Raw genomic sequence first — 25519 nt, forward strand, 5'->3', positions numbered from 1 at the left:
AAACCAAAAAATGAGAGGTTAGTTGTTCAGTCCAAAAAGTTATCTAAAGGAGACAGAATAAGCACACACATCACATTAGTCTCAATATTATTAGTTTTATAATTTTCTCAGTTTGGAACCGCTCAATTTGCATCTCTACGATTTTATTTAGTTCATTTTTTCTCTCTCTAGTCCTCCGAAATGTCGCCATCAAGTTTCTTTCCCCCTGGTTGCTCGTGTTGTTCTTGTTGATGTTGTGTTTTACTGGTACATTTTCAGTTATTTTTAGTCGCCTTATGGGTATGGTCCAAGTTACAATGCTACAGAGCAATTCAATGAGAAACAAATATCCAATTTATCATCAAAGAAATAGAGTAAAAGCCAAGGAAAAAAGAGCAAAATTAGGGCAATAAGATAGTAAGCGTCGACTATATCTCAAGAAATCCATATGCGAGAGCTAATAAGATATCTACATATGACGAGCACTTTGTTGTGGCAACAATCTCAAAAATCCGTGATTCTATGAAATACCTCATTACCAATAAACAAAATGCAACTAAAAAGTTCACTAGCATAATAAAGTCAAATTGGCCCTCACACAAGTTAAAACGGCCATTCGCGCCGCAACTACCTACATTACAAAATTCAAATTTAAATAAAAGCAACAAAACATTTGCATTGCAATCACTCCCTTCACTACCGAAAACACCATTCGCGACGCAATTGACACTTATTACTTCTAAATCTAATCCGTTTTTTATACATCCAATTGCATCGCAAATGCCAATTAAAGTTACAAAATTCCAATTTGCACCAAATAACTCTAAAATTAATAATTCACATTCCATTAACAAATTCGCTGCTAAAGAAGCGCAAATGTCAGACAGTAAAGAATGTGAACACTCTGAACATTTATCCCCAATAAAGCCCATTAATGGTATTAAGCCAAATAATCCACCTAATAACGCTAAATGAAGCGCGAAAATAAAAATTCCTAAGGATAAATACCACTTGCACAAGAATCATTCGCTTTTTGCCCAAATTCAACCTACAAATAACTTGACAATAAATACACAAAACAAATTTTCCATCTTGGATAATTCAGTCAACTCTATCAGTACAATGTCCAAAGCCAAAGCTACCCGATCCAAATCAACACCAACCAAAGCAAGGGTGACATTTTCGGATACCACCCCACCTACGCCAGGAACCACCACTGCCTCAAATACAGAAACGCCAACTGGTTGCATGATTGAGGAGACAGACGATATATTGTTCACCGAAACCCTAAACAAGTTCTTCAGCAAGAAGTTCCTGGCCATCCTAAAAGGCAAGGATGCAATCCTCAAGGAGGTTCGGGATTGTGTTATTAGAAATGATCCAGATCGATTGCAAGAGATAAGTCCGTATCTCTCTTCATATTGGCGGGACTTGAGTGTTAAGCATGGCTGTGCGTGCTTGGACGAGCGGATAGCCATCCCAAAGGCAATCAAAGACGCGGTGTTGGAAGATATCCATTCAACACATCCCGGAAGTTTTGCCTTGCTATCCCTTGCAAAAAACATTTGGTGGCCCTAAATTCATAGATATATACTGGCAAAAGCCAGTGAGTGCAATGCATGCACGGAAATTGGTAAGAATCTTAAATCAGTGATTTTGCACCGCAAATGGGCACCTCTTCCAAAATGTAGTGAACCAAATGACGAAATACAAATGGACTTTGCCGGTCCCATTTTTAACGAAAACGGCATTGAACAATATTTTATTACAAGTATAGATAGATATTCAAAGTATCCCGCAGCAGAAATAGTAAATAACTCTTCAGGCTCAAATGTACTAAAATTTTTAAATAAATATATATACCAACACGGAGTACCTAGAACTGTTAGATTAGATCAAGCTAGATGTTTTACAGGAAAAAAGTTTGAAACCTTCTGTACAGAAAATAATATTACACCTATCTATGCCCCAGCAAATGATCACAGAGCAATTGGATTAGTAGAACGTATTATTCAAACAATTAAACGTCACTTATCTTGCATGAAATCTCAATTAAATAAAAAATTTAACTTAGAAAATTCAATTAAAGCAATAATACAACGATTAAGAATATCTAAACAAAAAACAATCAACACTACACCATTTGAGGCACACTTTGGTATGAAATGTAACACACCTATATCAAATATCAATACTAAATCTAACAGTAAAATGTTAATTATAATGCAATAACTACATATTATTTAGACGAAGATACAATTCCGGGTCGGTCATACCTGTCAGAGGAACAATGGGCAGATACGGCCCTTTGTTCGGACACAGAAATGGAACGTGTCATTTGTGCCGCGAGTGCTAGAGCTAGAGCTGAACAAGACAAACGAAATGACGGGGAACAACGACTGATTAATTCATAGGGAATCTCCAGATCAATTCCCTGCTCCGAACGTAGCATTCAAGTAAAGCTGGCCCGAAAACTGCACGAGAATCAAAGACAAAAGAAAAACCTGGATGGGTTATACGAGGTATTGGCACCCGGGAGCACAGTTTGCAAAGTGAGTCCTACAACCAGTGTAATTAAGGAACCGAACAGACAGGAGGTACGGGTCAGAAATTCTGACATTGCAAAATTCGGTACGCTTGCGGAACGGGACACTGATCTAACACAATATATTGAAAGACGGCCGAAAAAGATAAACGAGAAGACCATTGAACAGAAAATTTATAAACATAAGCGGGATCTGATAAGACAAAATACAGGAGATAAGAAAATAAAGCGAAACCGAAAGCAGTCTGACGATGTTAGTGTAGTAATGGATACCATTCACATATCCATATCCTTATTTAGTGCAAATTATATTATTTAGTTCCATTTGAAAGGCAAGTGCTGTTATGATTTCAGTTAAGTTTATTTCCTCCCATTTTTAGCAAAGTACTGTCTGTTCATAGTGTCTAGGCAGGAAATTCTTTTTGTTCATTTTATAAACAAATCTAAAAGTTGCTTCCTTGTTCGTGATTGAGTTGAACAAACCTTTTCTTAATTTGTAATCACTTAAATCTCTCAGTCTCCCATTTGCAACTCTAGAATTCAGTTTAATTTAAATCTTGCAAAACGCTTCTCAATGTAACTCAGTAACTTCGGCAAGTGCCAATCGCACCGCGATTGACCACTCTAGATACTAACAACTCAAATATAAAAAATTGGTTCGCCAATTGCGGCGCAATTGCCCACTCAGAGTTGTAACCGAGCATTCGCAACTCAATTGGATTCATTCATCGCAATTGAGTATAACAGAGTCTATCAGTATTCTATTTAGGCCTGATTTTAGTGCTCATTACCGGCTCATTAGTGCTCATTTAGACCTGTGAAAAATTTGTCTATTTGTTTTTTTCCACAAAAATTATTGGCATGAACGATAAAGAGCAATTACCAACGGTGAGAATGAACGAAGTAAACCAAGCACAGATCTTCTCGGACTAAGTTATGCATTTATCAAACAAACAGTTTTAAGTGCAACCACCTCTTATTTGAACTGAAAAATTAAAACAAAAACAAATTGAGTATCAGAGAGACAAAAAATGTTGTGATTAAAAAAATTGTCAAGTAACAGTTCCATTTTTTGGATGATGGTCATCCACTAAATGTTCCAAAAATTGGCGTCCTTTGCGCTTTTCTGAAATTTAGTTTCTTTGCTATGTGGATTCAATGAAGTAAATTTGGGGACTTTACATCTTGAGCACATATTTAACATGTGACATTTCGATTTTGAAGTAAACATTCCGTAGTTAAAGCAAAATATAGTGAAAGTAATTTTGCATCAGTGAACGCTGCTTTATTTTATCCATCACAAAATGGACTTTCCAGGAAATTATTCAAAACCAATCAAAATCCTCAGAGTAATTAAGACACAACTTTTAAGATCTAAATCAGATTATGCTTCTATTAGGGAATTTTTTGGGGGTTATTTGATAAATGGTAATTATTTGGTACCCATTTTCAGTAAAATTTTTTAAATTCAACCTCACACAAAATGGAAGCTTCTGGTTGTTTTGAAATTGAGCGATTGCATTTAATGATTACAGCTGGATTGTCAATAAATAATGTCAGCAGCTCAGTTTAGGAAGTGGCGCGTATCAAACAGCAAAACGTCAGGACAATGGTTGGGTAAATCTGTTAGTAGGATTTCGTTGAAAATAATTAATATTGTTTGGTTTATTGCATGTTTTAATTTATTTGATTTCTTTTTTTGGTGTTAATTTCTGTATGATAACGAACTAAATCGAAAACCATTTGCCTATTGTATAGCAATAGCCAGAAGTTTACGAGGAGGGTGTTTTGTAAATCAGAACTAAAGTGCAAGTTTGATCTTTCCATGTTAGCATGGCGCACGGTTTCCACATAATCGCTTAAAATAGACACCGTCCTTCCATTCTACAAAAAAATGAAATGTTGACTATAACATAAACGTAAGGACAAGGCATTCTTAAAAACTAGAAGCAACGCTCGAGCAGCGTTAAACGAGATGAAATTGAATCTCCGATAATTAAAGTTTTAACTGTTATTAGGTATAGAAGTGAAAACAAGGGTTACGTAATGTTTATGAACATGCTCTTCAGAATAAAACAGCTGTTACGGAGCAAAAAAGTATGCGGTAAATTTTTAACCAATCGGAATTGAGTATTTCTAACGTAGTTTAAAATAACAAAATATGCACTATTTTAGGTAAAAAGCTCAGAAAAATTTAGTGTAACCTAATATTAAGTAAATATAGTCACGATATAGTTAATACCGATTAATGTGCTTTTCAGCTTAATGTTTTTAGGTTTTCTAACATCAGCTGACGGATTATGGACAGATTTTGACGTCAAAAACATCAGAAAAAACCGGTGAAATAGCATCGAAAAAAAACCTTGTCGTCTTAGTTTCATTTGTTGAATTGTACGATTAATACATAACACGTATGCTTATAGGCTGCTATATATCGATTAAACAATTTTCAACAATTCAGTTTGATCGTGTCCCATGTGGAACGCCCCAAAAACGGTGATAGTTGAAGCACAAAATTTGTGAGACAGTAGAAACGTGACACCAAATTTTATCGTAGTAAATCATTTTTTGACATGAATTTAGACACAAAGAAACCCAACCTTAAACTTTTGTCGTTATTGCATGTACAAGAGAAATCGCATGAACAGTTGCATGAACAATCGGAGAAAAGGTTGCTGAATAGTCATTATTCCCAGGCAAACATAAATTTTTAGACGAAAATAACATCACTTTTGAAAACTTTCGGTAGATTTGTCGAGAATTTGAAAAAATTGACATCGTCATTTTGTATATCAAAACTAACCTCTGATAGAGAAAAGAATATGAGAGGACCTTTTGCTAAATTTTTCAAATTTGAAAATTTTCGGTCAAGTATGATTCAATCCAAAAACTTAAAAAAACAATATCTAATATTGATCAACCATTCATTCAAGCGTAAAACCGTCCAGTTTACCGGATTACCATTCCGCAATTAAAAATTGGAAAACACTGCCTGAAAAAAGCAAAAATTGGACAACAGCATAATATAAGTCAACAACAGCATAATTTTAGTCAACAACATAGTTTTTGTTCAACTGCAAATTAGTGAAAATCTACTCGCTTTCATTTTGAAGGTTTGTCATTCAAGGGAAAGTCAAAACACTGCGAAATGTGATCGAAAAGTTCTCAACCTCCGGCCTACAAAAAGTATCGCCTTGCCATATCTTTTATCGTTGCTAGTTTTTATATCTCAAAACCGTTTTTCGTCCATTTATTTCCTTGCTTTTGCGTTCCGTTTTTCTCCAATAAATTCCTTCTCGAAAAACATCGTTTTTCTCTAATTTTTAAAAGATTTTGATGTAGTATCTGAGTTTGTGATGAAGGGTGTCGCATTTGTGTCGCAGTATCATGATTATGCTAGTGTGCTGATTGGTTCTTCTTGTCTTGTTTCTTTCTGGGTGTGACTTAGTTGACTCACAAGATACGGCTGGATTTTCTCTTGACTTTACTTATTTACTGACTTTTCATGTTGTAGTCCAAAAATTTTTGCTGCTGTATGTTGCAGAGTAATTATGATTTTTAGTTAATTTTGGTTCTGTTGTCATCTAGAGTGTGACTTAAGTTTTTCTGGATTTACGGCTCGAATGATTGCTGACTTTTGCAACATGATTGTCCACAAACAGACTGTTGTATTTATTATTTTCTGCATTAGTTTGTTTGATTTTCTTTGGATAGTGATTGGTTGTTTAAGTCTGGATAATTCTAGCATGTTACTTAGTTAAATCGCGAGTTGCGACTGGTAAACTTTCTGACTTTTTCTACCTCTCAGTGTCCTGGAAAATTGCCGTAAATAATACAAACAAACACACACACACATGCGCAAACACAATTATATATTTACATTTATATATATATACATATATAAATATATATATATATATATATATATATATATAAATTTATATATATATATATATATATAATTATATATATCTAAATGTGTGTGGGTATATATATATATATATATATATATATATATATATATATATATACGGAAGTGGAGCGCTGAATGCTATGGCGGCTAGAAAAATATATATATACATATATATATATATATATATATATATTATATAAATATAAAAATATTTTTATTTATATATATAGGTATATATATATATATATATATATATATATATATATATATATATATATATATATAGCCCGTTTCAGTTCATCCCGTTTCGTTTGCAGCGCGAGCTGATCGCTCGTAGTCCCGTTCGTGTCGGTTCTTTTCTGTCGCGCGTTGCTTGCTCATTTTCCCGTCCATCCTGCATCCGTTTTGTTTCACCTTGTTTGCTTGACCTCACATCCATCTTGTTCCTGTTGCGCCGTGAATTGCTTGCTCGGCCTTCCGCTCATCCGATTTTTTTTGTCGGGCGTCGCTAGCTCGACTTTCTTCCGGTCCTTTCTCCGTTTTTGGCACATTGCTTGCTCGGCCTTGGGCTCGTCCTTCTACCGTCGCGTTGCGCGCATAGCGTTTAGTGTTGCACTTGGGTTTTTGCCGCGCACATTGTGTGCTCAGGGGTCTTTTTTGCTCTTTGGGCTGTTTGTTTTGTAGACAGTGTTTCGTGAGTTCCTTCAACATTTTGCTTGTTTTGCATAAATTTTCGGTCTGTTGGAGTGTGCGTGTAAAAAATACATAGGTGTGGTAGTAGTTTTGCCTATTCAACGACTTCAATGCATCAATAGGTCTAATAGCCTTTATCAGTAAATCAAAAACTCATACGCTGCCAGATCAAAACATAAAGCAGATTTGAGTGGTATACACGAAGATGTACTCTTTTTTAGAAAAAAGTCAAAGTAAGCGAGTGAAATTTGATTGCCTTTAAAAAATACAAGGAAGCTTTTATGACAAATCTGAGGACTGGATTGGGTTTGCTGGCTGGAAAACGGAGAATCCAAACTCAGTTGTTACTTCATTGGAGTCTAACCTGGAGGCCAAGACAACCAAGAACGAAGTGATCTTATCTTAAGCACAAAATTACATGAATTATGCTGAAGATACAGTTAGTGACTTCCAGGAATCGAGGACTAAAATCCGTTCTAATTTTTCCTCATTTATGGCCTTGTCCAAAACATCAGGTCAACATCAACATGATTACGTGGTTGCCAAAATGAAGCGCGAAGAGATTGAAAATAGAGAGAGTAGCAACCATAAGAATAGGTAAAGAGACAAAAAACAAATGGAATTAGATGAACTGGAGGAAAACAAAAGGAGGCAGTTGGCAGAGGCAATTTTGCAAGAGTTTGAATCGCTGGATGCCATTTCTGGAGGTAGTCAGTGTGAAACCACTGCAATTGCTGGGAGCTGGATGAGAAGTGAAAAACCGAGCCAGGATTGATAAACAGTTCACTTGCCATGTTTTAACAGTGAGGAGAAAAATGGTTAACTGGAAGTTACAACTGAACCCCCAAAAGGCACTGAGTTGTCACATGTATCTGAATTTGGTCTCAACGATGGAAGAAGAGTGTTAGTGTACAACACTAATAGTCCAAGGCTTTACATTACAGAAAACTGTCGAGGCATTTAATTTCTAAGCATTGAGATCCTGCAACAAACTGATCCTAACTACATTCCACGTGAGTAGCTTATGGCGGTTATTATTGCGCATGCATTTCACCATGCACATTACAGGCCAATTACACCATGCGCATTACAGGTGCAAAGAAATCAATCGGGCTAACATACGGGCGATCATCGGGCGAAGCACTACCAAACGTAGCTAAACAAGGAACCCCACAGAGTAACCAGCAATCTGTATAAGCCTCAGGGGTTTCTTCGCCACCATTTCAACAGCCCATTTTGCCACATCCAGTCGCATCCAAATAAACCGAGAAATTTTTTTTTCATATCTCTTCACGAACACAACTTCGATTTTCAGAAACCAGGGGATATGAGACATTAAGTCTGCCTGAAAACATTTCAGCAAAACGCATATGCCCCAAAAGCATTTACCTCTTGTTCCGCAAGCCCCAGGTGCCACTCTCTTTCCTTTTTGCAACAAAAAATGTTCCAGCCCCGCAGCAGACGTTCCCTTCCGTCCCAGCTCTCTTCCAAGTTCAAACAACAAACAGCACATTGCGGAACTTGTAATTAATGAGTCTCCTTCCCACCCGATCCCTTTATTCGCGCCCAACCTCACAGTTCGTATTCCACACACACCCTTTTGAATAATCAACCTCCCGTCAACAATATTTCTCAGAACTGCAAAAATAGAAATGCCCCTTTGGATTCTCATATCCTTAATCAAACCGTCAAAGTGTTCATGTAAAACAATTACTTAAATTCTTTCGCCCCACTACTTTTCCTGCCAATAGTATGCTCAGGCTTCTTCATGGTCAAAGGTTTGTGCCAAATTTGTCTCTCTGTCGTATTTCACAGCACAGACCATCAATGTACATTCACTCGTAAAGGTGTGCTCCCAAAAATACAGGCACATATTGCTCCATCAACATATAATTTTCTATTACAAGTGTATCAAAATTCACCTCTTTTGGTTGATATGCAGTCACCATCCCCCCTACAACAGGAAAAGCCCAGTAATTTTGCAAATCCGCTTATTCAGCCAACATATGTTTATTTTGGGCCATCTGCAATGATTTGGACTGGTCAGCAGGTGTCTGTACCTGCACCTTCTTTTACCAGACAACGGTTGATGCAATAACCGCCAACAAAATTAGCGACTGATGGCGTTAAGTTGAGGTACTTTTAAAACCTCATCACCGTCAGAGCGATGATTCCATAGGCCGAGTTTGCTTACTGTGGTGTGATGTACAATGATAACGTAACGCCTTTAGAGTTTAACTTTGACAGTCACAGGCAGTTGTAAAAACGCACTTGGATAAATTAAGCAACTTTCCGCCTCTTTAATTGCACAGAAGTGATAACATCACAAACTATTCTGCGGCAATATGCTGCCTCATCGGGGTTTTCAAGTCATTCTCACAAAAGTCTAAATTGAAGAGTTCTTCCATAGTTAACCAAGTTGTACAGAAATTGCCACCAAACATGAAATAGTATTGGTTACTCTTTAGGTTTAAAAGAACGGATTTCAGCCAATTCTCCGCGGCCTTATCGATTGGCTGAAATAAAAGCTGAGGTACAAAGTCTTATGAAACAAAGCCCAACCAATGCAGAAACTGACGATATAAACACCTCGTTAAACAAGGCCAAGACATCCCCCACCCAGCGAGCTAAGTCGGTGGCAGATAAAAAAATCTTCCGTCAGTGTCCCCAAACAAAAAGACGCCAGCGGAGGGGTGCAAATTTCGCATAAACGGCTATTTCACGGAACAGGTAGAGTGTTTCCATACAAAACTCGTGGAAACTCCAATACTGTTCAGCTATCTTGAAAACAGTCGCAAAAAAGCAACTATTAGTCAACAGCCCCAAGTAAGACCACAACGTTGCCATCTGTTAATGACGTCAAGCTACTCCTTTAGGAGACTGAAAAAATAAGAGGTCAATTTTTCCTGTTTAGATACATAAGCATTCGTTTTGTGTGTTACCGTCTGCGGCAACTATTGGGTGAGCAGTCGTTTCGCTGATAGACTCGTTGTACACGGTAGATACAAAAAAAAAGAATTTTTTCAAGGTTACAAATTCAGGGAATTTGATGACATTATTGTTGTCAAACTGACTGGGAAATCAAGAGGATATCCGGACATCGAACCGTTTGCCAGCAATCCTCTTGTTAAAGAGAGTCTAATCGTCGGCTCAGATTTAATTAGTGTACAATTTCAGCAGCAGACATACATCGCTTAGCCGTCATTGATTCTGTTTTTCAACAATCACCCCAAAATGATATTCGAAAAGGATGTCTATTGTACTATCTGCCCTTTGCTGACCCTACTGCGCTTCACGAAGCCGAGCGTCACCGCCTGTAATTGTTGCAAAGAGAATCGTTTTAAGCCGAAAGAATATATCTTATTGCAAAGGAAATTTTAAACGCAGTAGCTGAATTGCTCCACATTTCCGTTGCTTAGTTCAGATGGACTGATCCGTTCATTTGGCTGCATTAAGTGGTTAATGAACGTTGATTTTAACGTAAAGCATCTCATCGTCTTTTTCTATGAACACACTCATGTAAACATCACCATCTTGGCATTGAATTTCTTAGACCAATATTGCAGGAAAGCTATACAGTACTGAAACCACACAGCCTGAGGTGCAGAGACTTCCACGCCCTATCTATGCAACAAATCATAATTGATCTACCTCAGCAGAGGCTTGCTTACCAGTCTACTGCGTTTGTGGCGTTTTTAGTAACGGTCCGACGTACTACTAAAAAAGTGGGGATTCCATTCCAATTGTGTTACTACTTGCGCTGTAGATAGTTGTGGGAGTGGAGTCGCGTAGGGATACAACTGCCATGGGTTGTTGGAAAAATGCACCAACTTTTTTGGAGCGGAGAAAGAGCTCCTTGAAAAGATTGCAAAGTGGAACAACGGCTCCAATGGAGCTGAGCTTCTACAAAAAATTTAACCTCCTAGAGCGCACGACATCAGGTTTGTACCAGGGAGAACTTAGTACTCAGATTCAAGCGATTGCTTTATAAGGTTCTTGGAACGGCTCGCCTCACGGATGGCGTGTTGCATACTACCTTTTGTCTCGTGGAGAAAGCTCTTAATTTGTTTCTGCCAACACTGGTAAGCGCCGATGCTAACGGTTTGAACGCTATAATGCCCAACAATTTTCTGTTAGTTGAAAGTTTCACCGGTATCCTGTCTGTTGTTGGTAATAATGAGAAGAATCATCGCAAACTTTGCGCTCGTGCGCAGTCGTATGCTAATTGTGTCTCTTCCCGTTGGAACAGGGAGTAAGTACAGACACTGAACCGACGTTCTAAATGGCAGACGCCTGCCAAGCAGTCCTTTAAGACCGGCGAATTGGTTTGTGTAATTGAGGAAACCAACTCTACTTGTCACTGGCCCACCGCTCGGACTGTAGAACTCCGTTACGGCTCCGAGTGCTCCGCCGGCCTACGTACGTCGATAAGCTCGTTTGCCGCCTGCCGGTAAAACTTGTACCAGTTTTTCCAGCTTCTTCCTACGGGCCAGAGGATGTTAGGGCGTAAATGAGTAAGCACTAAATTTTTAACCACTCAGATTTGAGTATTTCTAGGCGCCTTTTGAAATAAGAACAAAATGTGTTCCAATTTAAGCAGAAAACTCAGAAAAAATTTCTTGTATCCTAATTTTAAGTAATTATAACCACGTTATAGTACCGATTAGGTCGTTTTCGGCTTAATATTTTTAGGTTTTCTAAACATCATCAACAAAATCAAAAAACCGGTGAATTAGCATAGAAAAAACCTTGTTTTCCAAGTTTCTCTAGTTGAGTTGTACGACACATATGCTTATACGTTGTTCGTTGAGTTTATAACAGTTGACCAAATAATATTGAGATCGGAATGTTCAACAATTATATATGCTGCATATATTATTTTTGAAAAAATTAGATTTTTCAAGACATTAAAATTTTGTGGACAGAAGTGATAGCAGCTCACTCTACGTCAAGATATCGCACCGGGAAAAATCGCTGGCTTATGTAATATTAATTGACGTTTTATGAAAAGTAAAGACGCAAGAAAAGACAGCAAACATTATCAAACTAAAACAGCATCTATATGGGATCTATTGACTGTACATTACTGAAAATATCCACGACTTCAGAGGCTCAATGAGTGTGAAATAGTTCGGCGTGGAGCACGTCCTGAGATTGTTCCTATTTACCCATTTCCATCGGGTTGCAACTGCAAACAAACATTCTGGCACCCAGCCAGAACAACCCAAAACATACAATGGCCCACCCTGATCTCCAGCGCAGATAGAACTGTTCGCAAAAAAAGGCTGAGGGAAGATTTGTCCTAGGTAATAATCTCGCCCGAATGCACGCGAATAGTGGGTTTCTATTAGGTAACCGGGATAGTTATGTCTCATGTTCCCTTGTTCGGCTATGGAGCTGTTCCATCCCATTCCACATGTTCCGAGGATGACGTTATCATTGCCTCTGTCGTGACAAAATGGGATGAGATAGCCCATTCCTCCACCATGGAGATTTCTGATAGTCTTGAGCAGTGCAACGTTGGCAATTCGTGGTCTATAGCTAAAAGAAAGGCAAATCTCGGAAATTTTTCCTCTTAGAAAGAACGAGGGCCGGGCTGAGGCTTCACCCCTAATACGCCTCTAATTAGCGGGTATAAGGGTGTAATGCGTATTCCACTCCTATTTATAGGGGAAAAGAGGGCAAGAGTGTAATTTAAAAAAATTACACTGTCTTTATATTCTTTTCTCCACTCTTTTTACACTCTATGCAAAGAGTGTAATTTAGGCTGGACTGATAAAAAATTACACTCTTACAGATTAACCAATATACTAAGAGTGCAAAAATTACACTCTTACACATTAACCAATATACTCAAATTGAATACCAATATATTCATATGTCAGTTGGCGCAATGGTTAACGCAGATAAAGAAAGTAACAAGTTCTACAGAGGGAAGATATTCTTTTCTCCACTCTTTTTACACTCTATGTAAAGAGTGTTATTTAGAGTGGACTGATAAAAAATTACACTCTTACACATTAACCAACATACTCAAATTGAATACCAATATATTCAAATGTCAGTTGGCGCAATGGTTAACGCAGATAAAGAAAGTAACAAGTTCTACAGAGGGAAGATTGGAGGATCAGTGCTCACTACCTCCTAAATCTTTTATTATTTTTTTTAAAAATTACACTCCTATGATTACACTATTCCACCCTTAATTAAGCGGGGAAATAGGGGAGTAATTTGTTTTATTTATACACCATTTACACACTTTTCCCCGTTATTTTTGGGGAAAATCCTCGGAGCTGGGGAAAAGAGGGCAAGAGTGTAATTTAAAAAAAATTACACTGTCTTTATATTCTTTTCTCCACTCTTTTTACACTCTATGCAAAGAGTGTAATTTAGGGTGGACTGATAAAAAATTACACTCTTACACATTAACCAATATACTCAAATTGATTACCAATATAATCAAATGTCAGTTGGCGCAATGGTTAACTCAGATAAAGAAAGTAACAAGTTCTACAGGGGGAAGATTGGAGGATCAATGCTCACTACCTCCTAAATCCTTTATTATTTTTTTAAAAATTACACTCCTATAATTACACTATTCCACCCTTAATTAAACGGAGAAATAGGGGAGTAATTTTTTTTATTTATACACCATTTACACACTTTTCCCCGTTATTTTTGGGGAAAATCCTCGGCCCTGGGGATATGGGGACTAAGGTTTGTCTAAGATAGAGCTGAATCTGATTATTCTGAACATTGAAAGAGTTAACACCTGATCCTAATCGAAACCCAAAGGGGGCAGATTCTGCAAATAAGTCAATACGAGCATTATTTTTTCATGAAAGTGCAATTTTTTAAATATAATTGTATCGGTTTCACTGATTACCCGTACTTGAGTCCCAGAGCATTTCAGCGCTGAACCAGCACATTTGAAGTGTAAAAACTTAATTCAGTTCTGAAACATTGAATCTCCAGAGAACTTTAAGTTTCTTTATGAGCAGTTCTTCCTCATTATGATTATATTATTATATTGAGGTCATGGAGTTGGTCTTGGTTAAACTTAACCTGTACAGTCTAAAAGTTACTTCTACCCCAAAGTTAAGTCTAAGCAGAGTAATGACACATTTTTGTAGCTCATAAGTGGTAATTATTATAGTAGTATACACATTATTTATATATAAGCTGGTTTATAGGCAATTACCACAAAGCCCATTTAGCTTAGGGGTTATGCCTTGGTACGCAGATTATAATCAAAGTTACAAGTACCCACGCGGAGGTTTGAATCGCATATAAATCAAACTTTGTTGGCGAGAGTTATGCTGAGCATTCTATAGAGACATTCTGTAAACTAGCATACTATAGAGACATTCATGCAGTAAATTTTACACAAAACTCAAGAATGGCCCATGTAAATTGGGACATGAACAGAGTATTGGCCATCCCAAAAAACAGAATGTCTCTATAAAGATGCAGCGCTGATTTACTCTGCCACCAACTTCTGGGTAAGATAAAGGCTCCTCATTGCGTATGTAAAAAACAACGCTTCACTTGAAAAAATGAAAGTTGAAAAATAACTCTTATCAGGATTGTAGAAGGAGATAATCTATGGAAAGAGAGTATGCAGTTCAATACCGGACGGTCAAATCAGCAGTCAGATTAGCAGAACAAAATCTCTTGGAAGCTTTTTGTAACATATTAGATAAATTTTATAATGTGATAGGCGATGTCATGCTTCGGAGCTGTTTAGTAAGGTCTTTTCAATACAAAAATTACCTCATTACATTGTTCTTTGTAATTTTGGTTTCATTGGGGGGGGGCATTATGTCGACAGCGATAACACCTCACTTTGCGTCAAGATTTCCCACCGTAAGAAATCGATTCGTTGAGGGGGAAAAGTTACAGAAATCTGTTACTCATTTTTGAGCTCGAATCCGCTTATAATCAGACTCAAGTGCGCTCATTCCACCTTCCAGACCCTGTAATTTCGAGCGCACAAAGGTCAGTTGTGCGCTCGAAATGGTCTGGACCAGGACGATTTCGAGCACCCACCTCAGCCTGGATTGCACCCTTATTTTTATTTCATATTTGTGATTAAATTGTCTCGTCGAATGTGTACTTACAAGAAAATTCAAAACAAAGTTTTCGAAAATATCGTGAAACGTTTTCTGTAACAAGGCAGTGTATTTTGCTATTTTCTTACCTCTTCATTGCGAAATGTCACAAATTCCATGCATGCATGCTGTGTTTAATTGAAACTTTTTATAATTGCAATGCTGTAGATCTTCTAAGTCACGTTATAGATTTTAAATTGTGATTAGGATCTTTTTTATTCATAAAGAAAGGTGTCATCAAATATTGCAATAGCTCATATTTCTAACTGCTTGTAGGTTATAAAACTTGATTGTCATACATTCCAGAATTAATTTTAACAACTTAGAAAGTTACCGAGACTGAATTTTGACCACGGCTGCAAAAGTCTCATAATGCACATTTTCTTGCCGATGTTTTATGTTTTTCTCTTTTTGAGATTGATATCCTATCCCGGCTACGCTTGTCAGGGGTCGAGTGCGAATGGCTAACTTCAAAAAACTTGCAAGGCTCTTGCAAGTTCTTACAAGGCGATGCATCGCCTTGCAAGTTTTTCTTGCGAAAAATCTCAAGGATCACGACGAGTTCAACATTTGACTTCAAACATGTTTGTAAAAAAGTTCTCTAATAAAAGTTTGTACATGATAAATATTTTCCTAAACTGTAGCAAAAGCACTTAAAAGTGGCAAGATACCCGGACCCAAGTGTCATAGACTTTCAGTACTGATTCATTAGATTCCCATAGTAGGTTCTTAAGTCAGTACTGTATCATAGTAACCTAAGGGTAAAGTTACCTTGCATTATGTTCAGACAAAACGCAGAATCAAATTTTTTATGAGTTTTGTCTGTTTAGTATGATTTTCCGTTTTCATACTGTTCATAGAAAATTCAGAAAAAAATTTGAAAATTTCGAAAACCATTTTGAATTTTTGGGAGACACCAATTTTGAGCATGAAAATAGCATTTATTGAGTTAAACTTAAGTAACTTCAATAAAACCACCCCCCCCCCCCTGTATTTACAAGTACCAGTACCAGTACCAGTACATACGGGGGGGGGGGGGGGGGGGGGGGGGGGGTGTGTTTGTAGAGCGAATACGGGGGGGGGGGGTGTTTGTCGAGCGAATACGGCCTTAACAAGTGCGGGCAACCTGGAATCGTTTCAGATTTACTCTAAATGCCTCTCTCCCATCCTTGTTCCTGAAGAGAACTATCCAGTCGTATGGTACTAGTGAGCGCACTTTTAAATTTACCAAATTTACATTACGGGGGGGGGGGGGGGGGGGGGAGGATGATACTTAATACTTCGATTGGACGAAGTATTTGTAAATACAGATCGCCTCATTACATTGTAAATCATTATATAGAGACGGACGATGCATACTGTTTCGATCCCCCCGGAGTGGATTCAAGCATTTTAAAAACATTAATTTTTGTTTGCCTGATCTCTTTTTCCTTTCCCTATACACCAGACAATGTGGGAAGTGTTCTGCTGGACATTTCTGAACATTTTCCATCATGTCCCAAGCTCCCATCCTTGACCCAGGATCGTATCACCTGGCGCCATCTTTGACCTGGCGACTTCCCGCACTCAACACGGATGTTCACAGCATTCAACAGAGAACAAACGTTAAACTAATATATTAATAGCCCACATAAATTGCGATTATTAGTGGTGTAGTAGATGGTGTTAAGAGTAGTGGGGTGCTCGGCGGGGGTGCGGGTTGGGTGCTCGGCGGCGGGGGGGGGGGGGGTTGAGGGGTACCCAACCCCCTCACCCAGTACTAATAGTGTGAGTAGTAGTATTAGTTGGTGGCTTAGTGTCAAACAAAGTGTTTTTCAGATTTGTTTGCGTGCTCTCACCACCCAGCTATTGTTGTTATTCAACCACCCAGCTATTGTTGTTATTCAAGTCTGATATTTGGCAACACAAAGATGGCATCACGAAAAGTGCAAATTTTGTCGGCCGATCAAGTTCAAATGGCAACCCAGGGGTCACAGGAAGCTGTGAGTGCATTGTTTTTTAGTCAATTGTTTTTAGTCAAGTGTATTGTTTTTTAGTCAATACTTATAAATATTATTTTTATGCGAGTATTTATAAGTATTGAACTTAATTAAGATCAGTTTATAGAAACTGGGAATACTTTTTCAAAAGGTCAAAATGCTGACCAGCAATGGCGCTGGTTTTATCTGGATGGGTGTATTAACAAACTAACTTTATGTGCGAACGCACATTACCGAGCCTCCTTGTCTACATTCAGTTTAATCTTACAGTTTTTCATGAATGTTTGCTAAATTTTGCCTATTAGCTATTAAGGACTATCGCGTAGAGTCAAAATTTTGTGTACATAATCCTCACAACCGTTTTCAGTAGTTTTCCATCTGCTTTCTATTTTCAATCTGCCGGGTATATTTGTATAGAAAGACTAAAATCGGGGTGAAATGATACCGGGATGAATAAATCGGGGTTAAATGATAGGGGGTTAAATGAACAGGGGTGAAATAGCGGGACACCAAAATTTCAATGTCAGCTTTCTGCGTTTTTCGGTGACTTCTAATATTTTGCATCGCAAATTGTGTTACGTATTTGCGGTTAACATTTGGGGACTTTTAAAAATTGAACAGTATACGAAATGGCTGGAAATACTAAAAAACGTCGGGAAACGCTTTCACAATCGTAGATTTCTTATCCACGACTTTATGCCGAAAGATATTCCTCCCAGCTGAAATTGATCAGATTTGAAAAAAAATATGGTAAAACCCTATCCTGTAGCCAAAAAGAGCATCGCTTCACTTCATGCCTGTGGTGCCCTCAATCGGCAGTAAAATTACTAAACGAATTCCTTCAATCAAATAAAAAAACCCATCTTAGTCTTAATTGTAGTTAAATGTATTTATCAGCATCTGTTCAATTTCAACAATAAATCACTGGTTAAATGTCTTGATTGAAAGGGAAATTTTTTAGTGTCTCCCTAAATTTCTTGCTCTCGAGTAATTTTTAACCGAACAAATCAATTCACCCTTAAAAATATTTCCAAATGTCTAAAACCAAAAATGCGTAACTCAACGATAATTTTGAACTCGTAAATAAATTCTTTGATCTCTGTTATAATTTTTGAATCTGTTTTTACAATTTCAAGAATGGTTTGAATTAGTTATCATTATTTTTATTTCGCTTTAGTTTAGTTCACAGCTTGTTCGACTTTTTGCGTGAAATCTTTTTGACTTCTCTAGGCTAGTTTCTCTCTTCTCTCATTCTGCTAAAAGTGATTTTCAACATCAGTTGCTCAGCAAAGCAATTCAAAATGAACAGTCAGTATAAAAAACCGAAGTCAGAAATAGAAACGGGATAAACCCATAAAGCCTAATTTTAGATGCCCGCTAATTTAACGTCGTTACCATAAGTCTTAGTTACCATCTCTAATGCTTATTGGTATTGATAATAGCCCCTATGTTTGTAGAAGTATGTTCAACTACGAAATGCCATCAAAATAAATCGGACTCGAAAAAATTTTAGAGGAGTTGTTAGCAGAAACATTTGGATGAAGAACAAGTTAGAACCAAACCTCCTGCTGATTTTCTTCCTACGCCCAAACGTCGCAGAATAAAAGGACGAGAGCTAATAGAGACATTCAATGAACTAGAAGGTAGCCCGCCGGCTCCGAATTTTTCAATCAAGGTTTCCCAAAAGAGCCATGAAGAAAAACCTCAGAGCAAAAGAAAACTCAGTGAGACCCCACCAGCCGAAACCTCTGACACTTTGACTTCTGATCAAACTGAATCGAACATTTCAGAAGCAGCTGTTTCTCCCCAGATGAGGCGAGCTTCATCCCCGTTGCGTTCCTACGTGTCTCTGGATTGTTCCTTGTCTACTGTTACTAATGGCCACATATCGCTGTCAGTGCCTTTCATCGACGATGAAGAGGAGATTTCAGAACCGTTGTTTAATGGGAGCCAAACTAGTACCAAAGACGCTTCAATGCTCGCAGAACTCTTTTGTTCAAAGTTCAATCTCTCGGACGAGTGTTCTAATTCTCTGTTTTCTTTGATTAAAGTTGTCCTACCTGAAGAAAACAAATTTCCATCAGGGTATTCTCATATTAAAAAAATAAAGTCTAATTTTGACGACAACATTCGTTTTTTCACTCAGACAGCTGAATACTCCTTGTGCATTCTTAATTACACGTTTCAACTGCGCGATATACTCAGCAGATATTTTCGTGAAATAACTCGTCACTCTCAGTTCCGGAAAGCGAATCCCCACAAAGATTTTAAAGCTTCTTTATGCCCAATTGTCGAATGGAATACAAGAAGAGAAAATATTATTAACCTTATCTTTTTCTCTGATGGCGTGAACCTCAAAAAATCTACCTTCAAAAAAGAAGTCTGGCCCTTGTGGATACAAATTGCGGACTTGCCCCCAAAAATGCGAACGTCTAGAAAAAATATTGTCCTGGGAGCGCTATTTGTTGGTGACTCACACCCTCCATGGAAATTGTTGGTTCAGCATCTGAAAGACGAGCTTTCATCTGTCGTTAGAATCAAGATAAACGAGGAAACATTTTGCACTGTTGTCTTTAAAGTTAGGTTGCTTGTAGCAGATTTAGGGGCCAAAAGCCACATGTTGAATATGCTAAAGTTCAATGGTTATTATGGCTGTCATTATTGCACAGCTGAAGGCAAAACAATTGGAAGAACGCATGCATACTATCCGTACAACCAGCAAGGAATTATTCGAGATCCAGAAACAAATGATGTTTTTGTTGAAATGGCAGAAACGTTGAGTGTAACGCAAAAACTGAAGTTGGACACCAAAGAGAAAAAAATTAACGTAGTCGGAGTAAGGGGAAAAAGTGCTTTTGCTGAAGTGATCGAGGGTTTACCGTTGTCTGCGCCTATCGACTACATGCACTGTGTGCTCTCAGGTGTCTTTTCAGAGGTTTTAAAAACCTGTTATCAATCGCTTTCAAAAGCTCAAAAAGAGGAAATTAGTTCAGAAGTCAGTCAATTCTCTTGTCCAAGAGAACTAATAGCATACTCTAGGAAAGTGAGATCCCTGGAAGAGTTGTCGCAATTCAAAGCTAACGAACTTCTGAATTGGCTTCTCTACATCAGCCCAATTGTGTTTATGAATAAATTGACAGCCTCTTTGTACAATCATCTGATTAATTTAAGTTTTGGGGTAAGGTTGCTTCTTGAATCGAGCTCCGACTCAAATGTTTCTCTTGCTAAAACCTGTTTGAACAATTTCTGTAGAGAAATGTCGAACATTCATCAGGGCAACGGCCGAGCTGAGACCATAAACGTGCATTGCTTGAATCATCTCCCGGATCAAGTGAAAAATTTCGGTCCCCTTTTTTGTCAATCCGCCATGTCGTTTGAGGCTGCTAATAGGACCCTCGGTGAAGTTTTTACTGGTTCAAACTCTGAATGTGCAATAATCTGTAGAAGAGTTTTGCAAAGACATAAACTACTTGACCAGGAAATCAAAAATGATCGATTAAAACCTCTGTATTTGAATTTGTCGGGATGTCCTAACAATTCTGCCAATTTTACCAGCGAGTTTCTGGAAACAGAGGTGGTCCGACAGAACAAACTGAAATACCCTAATGCTATCTTTTTCAATCGACAAACCTCCAACAATGTTTATTTTGACTCTCCTGCCTACAATAGATCCAAGTTGGGTAATTGTTTTGCTGGATTCGAAGTAGGAGGTGAAGAAAAATTTGGGAAAATACAACATTTCATGAAATTATTCACTCCGCCGTTCTTCAATGCAATTGTAGCAAGTGTTCAACTCTACGCAGTTCTGGAAGACGTTGGCTTGATCGATGGATATTTTTATTGTGTTCAGGAAACAACAGAAAACCTGCTTAATTCCCATTCAAAAATTGAAAAAAGTTTTCTGTGTAAAATTGAACTCATCTACAGAAGTCTCGACTTTCATCATAAAACTTCTAGACGCTTTTGAACATTCTTAATTGTGAGACTCTCACTGCAGATAAACTTGTGTAGTCCAATTACTATTGCTTTTTGTAATATATTGAGAAGAACAGTTCCTTTTATAGTTGAACTTATTATTAACAATTGTACTCTTGTTATTCTAAAGCTATTTAGTTGTGCCTTATTTTAATTTTACCCCAAAATATTTTTTCTGAATTTTTCTAAGGTCAGGAATCTTGTTATTTGGATATACTTCAAAAGTCATTGTGAAAAAAAAACAAAGAAGGTTATAAATATGAGTTTCCTGGTACTAGCCGACTCAAACTTGGGAAATGCCGAGCCACATGTGTGGCAAGATACTCTGCTTCTAAATCTATACATATATAATATATGTATATATATAATATATATATATATATATATATATATATATATATATATATAGAGAGAGAGAGAGAGAGAGAGAGAGAGAGAGAGGGGGATATTTTTATATATTCATCAATTTTTATATTTATTTATGAATATGTGAGTGGGTCAGGGGTCATCTGAGCGAGTCAGCAGAAAATAACAGAAAACTGTTTAATTCCCATTCAAAAACTGAGAAAAGTTTTGTGTAAAATTAACACAAACCTCGATTTTCATCGCAAAACTCTTAAGACACTTTTGAAATTTCTTAATTGTGAGACTCTCAAATTTTTGTACTGCAATGACTTTTGCCTTTTTAATAAATAGAGCGAGAAGAACAGTTCCCTTTTAGTGGACTTTTTACTTAAGTAAACGTACTCCTGTTATTCTAAAGTTATTTATTTGTGCCTTCTTTAGAATTTACCTCAAACTTTTATCATGATATTTCTCTAAGCTCAGGAATCTTGTCTTTATAGATATACTTAAAAGTTTATCATGCAAAAAATAGCAAAGAAAATTTTTTTAGATGAGCTTCCTGGTCTTAGGCGACTCAAATTTGAGAAACGCCGAGCCACATCTGTGGCAAGACCCTCTGCTTCAAGAATACGGGTAAGAATTCTTGTGTTCAATAGATTGTTGAAAAAATAGACTGCAATGACTGTGCTTGTTTGCAGACCTCATTATAATGCCTTCGGTGGAAGACGATCAGCTAATTTGATTGGCTTAGTCGATTTGGCAAGAGATTATACACACATATTCGTAATTGTCGGTGACAATGATGTGAACTCACTTGATATTTGCTATATCTACGAAAACTATAGAGTGTTTAGCCGCGCTGTTTGGCCTTCACAGGTCAAGTTCTCTGGGCATTTAAGACGCAAAGATTTGGATGCTGATTTGGTTGCGAATAACAACATCTACCTGAGTAATATGCTTGGCAATCAGTACAAAAGTCCTAAACTCGTAAAACGAGAAGACTTTGATGATTATGAAGGTTTTCATTTAAATAGAAATGGTAACGGATACAAGCATTTAGGCGCACTAATCTTATCTGTATTTGATGAGTTTGTTAGTAAATGGTGATTAAAAAGAGTAAGTTGCATTTCCAATTGGCTGTTTTTGTATTTGATTTCAAATTGAATGCTTATGTTTTTGCTTCATTGAAAATTCAACTGAAATTTTGCTTGAATTTGTTTTTATATATATATATATATATATATTTATAAATATAATATATATATATATATATATATATATATAGATATATACATATATATATATATATATATATATATATATATATATGTATGTGTGTGTGTTGTTTATTTGTATATATAAATAGATATCTATATATATATATATATATATATATATATTTATATATATATATTTTAATATGTATATATAATGTACGTAATTTATAATGTATAACATATATGATGTATACATAAAGATATATATATATATATATATATATATATATAAAAAGTATAAATGTATATAAATACGTTTTTATATATATACATATATATACATATATATATATATATATATATATAATACACATATAATACTTATATATAAATATATATAAATATATATATATATATATATATATATATACAATAATATATATATATATATATATATATATATATATATATATATATATATATAAATCTATCTTTTATATATATATATATATATATACATAAATACATATATATATAAATAATGTAATATATATATATATATATATATATATATTATATGTATTTTATAATTTTATATATACAATTTGTATATATATATATATAAATTATATGTCTTTTATAATTTATATATATCATTTGTATATATGTATATATAATGTATACTGTATATATAATGTATAATATATATAATGTATAAATGTATATATATATATATATATATATATATATATATATATTACTTAGATATATATAGATCGAACAAAATTTATATAAAATTCATGCCTATGATTATTTTATAAATGTATATATATATATATATATATATATATAATCTCGTTGGGTTAGAGGGCTCATTTGAGTGGGCCATGGGGTCATCTGAGTGGGTCAGGTGGGTCATCTGAGTGGGTCAGGAGGGTCATCCGAGTGGGTCAGAGGGGTCATCTGGGTGGGTCAGGGATCATCTGACTGGGACAGGGGGTCATCTGAATGGGTCAGGCGCGTCATCTGAGTGGGTCAGAAGGGTAATCTGAGTGGTTCAGGTGGTCATCTGAGTGGGTAAGGTGGGCATCTGAGTGGGTCAGGCGGGTCATTTGAGTGGGTCGGTTGGGTCATCTGAGTTGGTCAGAAGGGTAATCTGAGTGGGTCAGGGGGTCATCTGAGTGGGTCAAAGGGTTCATCGGGGTGGGTCAGGGGGTCATCTGAGTGGGTCAGGGGGTCATCTGAGTGGGTCAGGCGGGTCATCTGAGTGGGTAAGGAGGGTCATCGGAGTGGGTCAGAGGGGTCATCTGGGTGGGTCAGGGACCATCTAACTGGGTCAGGGGTCATCTGAGTAGGTCAGGCGGGTCATCTGAGTGGGTCAAAAGGGTAATCTGAGTTGGTCAAAGGGGTCATCTGAGTTGGTCAGAGTGGTCATCTCGGTGGGTCAAAGGGGTCATCTGAGTGGGTCAGGGGGTCATCTGAGTGGGTCAGAGGGTCATCTGAGTGGGACGGAGGGGCTCATCTGGGTGGGTCCGAGGGGTCATCTGGGTGGGTCAGGGGGTCATCTGGGTGGGTCAAAGGGGTCACCTGAGTGGGTCAGAGGGGTCATCTGAGTGGGTCAGGCGGTCATCTGACTGGGTCAGGCGGGTCATGTGAGTGGGTCAGAGGGGTCATCTAGGTGGGTCAGGGGGTCATCTGGGTGGGTCAAAAGGGTCATCTGAGTGGGTCAGGTAGTCATCTGACTGGGTCAAGCGGGTCATCTGATTGGGTCAGAGGGGTCATCTGGGTGGGTCAGGGGGTCATCTGGGTGGGTCAGGGGGTCATCTGGGTGGGTCAGAGGGTCATCTGAGTGGGACGTAGGGGTCATCTGGGTGGGTCAGAGGGCTCTTCTGAGTGGGTCAGGGGGTCATCTGACTGGGTCAAGCGGGTCATTTGAGTGGGTCAGAGGGGTCATCTGGGTGGGTCAGGGGGTCATCTGGGTGGGTCAGGGGGTCATCTGGGTGGGTCAGAGGGGTCATGTGAGTGGGTCAGAGGGGTCATCTGGGTGGGTCAGGGGGTCATCTGGGTGGGTCAAAGGGGTCATCTGAGTGGGTCAGGGGGTCATCTGAGTGGGTCAGAGGGTCATCTGAGTGGGTCAGGGGGTGATCTGCGTGGGTCAAAGGGGTCATCTGAGTGGGTCAGGCGGTCATCTGACTGGGTCAGGCGGGTCATCTGAGTGGGTCAGAGGGGTCATCTGGGTGGGTCAGGGGGTCATCTTGGTGGGTCAGGGGGTCATCTGGGTGGGTCAGAGGGGTCATGTGAGTGGGTCAGAGGGGTCATCTGGGTGGGTCAGGGGGTCATCTGGGTGGGTCAAAGGGGTCATCTGAGTGGGTCAGGGGGTCATCTGAGTGGGTCAGAGGGTCATCTGAGTGGGTCAGGGGGTGATCTGCGTGGGTCAGAGGGGTCATCTGGGTGGGTTAGAGGGGTCATCTGAGTGGGTCAGGCGGTCATCTGACTGGGTCAGGCGGGTCATGTGAGTGGGTCAGAGGGGTCATCTGGGTGGGTCAGGGGGTCATCTGGGTGGGTCAAAGGGGTCATCTGAGTGGGTCAGGTGGTCATCTGAGTGGGTCAGAGGGTCATCTGAGTGGGTCAGGGGGTGATCTGCGTGGGTCAGAGGGGTCATCTGGGTGGGTCAGGGGGTCATCTGGGTGGGTCAGTGGGGTCTTCTGAGTGGGTCAGGGGGTCATGTGGGTGGGTCAGGGGGTCATCTGGGTGGGTCAAAG

The 25519-nt window shown here is 38.1% G+C and overlaps 1 protein-coding gene across 1 annotated transcript in view; it reads left to right on the forward strand.

The window, feature by feature from the left end:
• Positions 1-22753, forward strand: part of LOC142339478 (uncharacterized) — a 604341-nt gene extending 581588 nt beyond the window's left edge. The window contains exons 2-4 of the mRNA XM_075389522.1: positions 17058-17223; positions 22091-22173; positions 22239-22753. Coding sequence (XP_075245637.1) covers positions 17152-17223; positions 22091-22173; positions 22239-22647 — 564 coding nt within the window. The 5' untranslated portion in view covers positions 17058-17151 and the 3' untranslated portion in view covers positions 22648-22753. The remainder of the gene's footprint in view (positions 1-17057; positions 17224-22090; positions 22174-22238) is intronic.
• The last annotated feature ends 2766 nt before the right edge of the window (positions 22754-25519 follow it).

The sequence above is a fragment of the Convolutriloba macropyga genome, chromosome 5 (assembly GCF_964194025.1).
Source record: "Convolutriloba macropyga chromosome 5, txConMacr16.3, whole genome shotgun sequence".
NCBI lineage: Eukaryota > Metazoa > Xenacoelomorpha > Acoela > Convolutidae > Convolutriloba > Convolutriloba macropyga.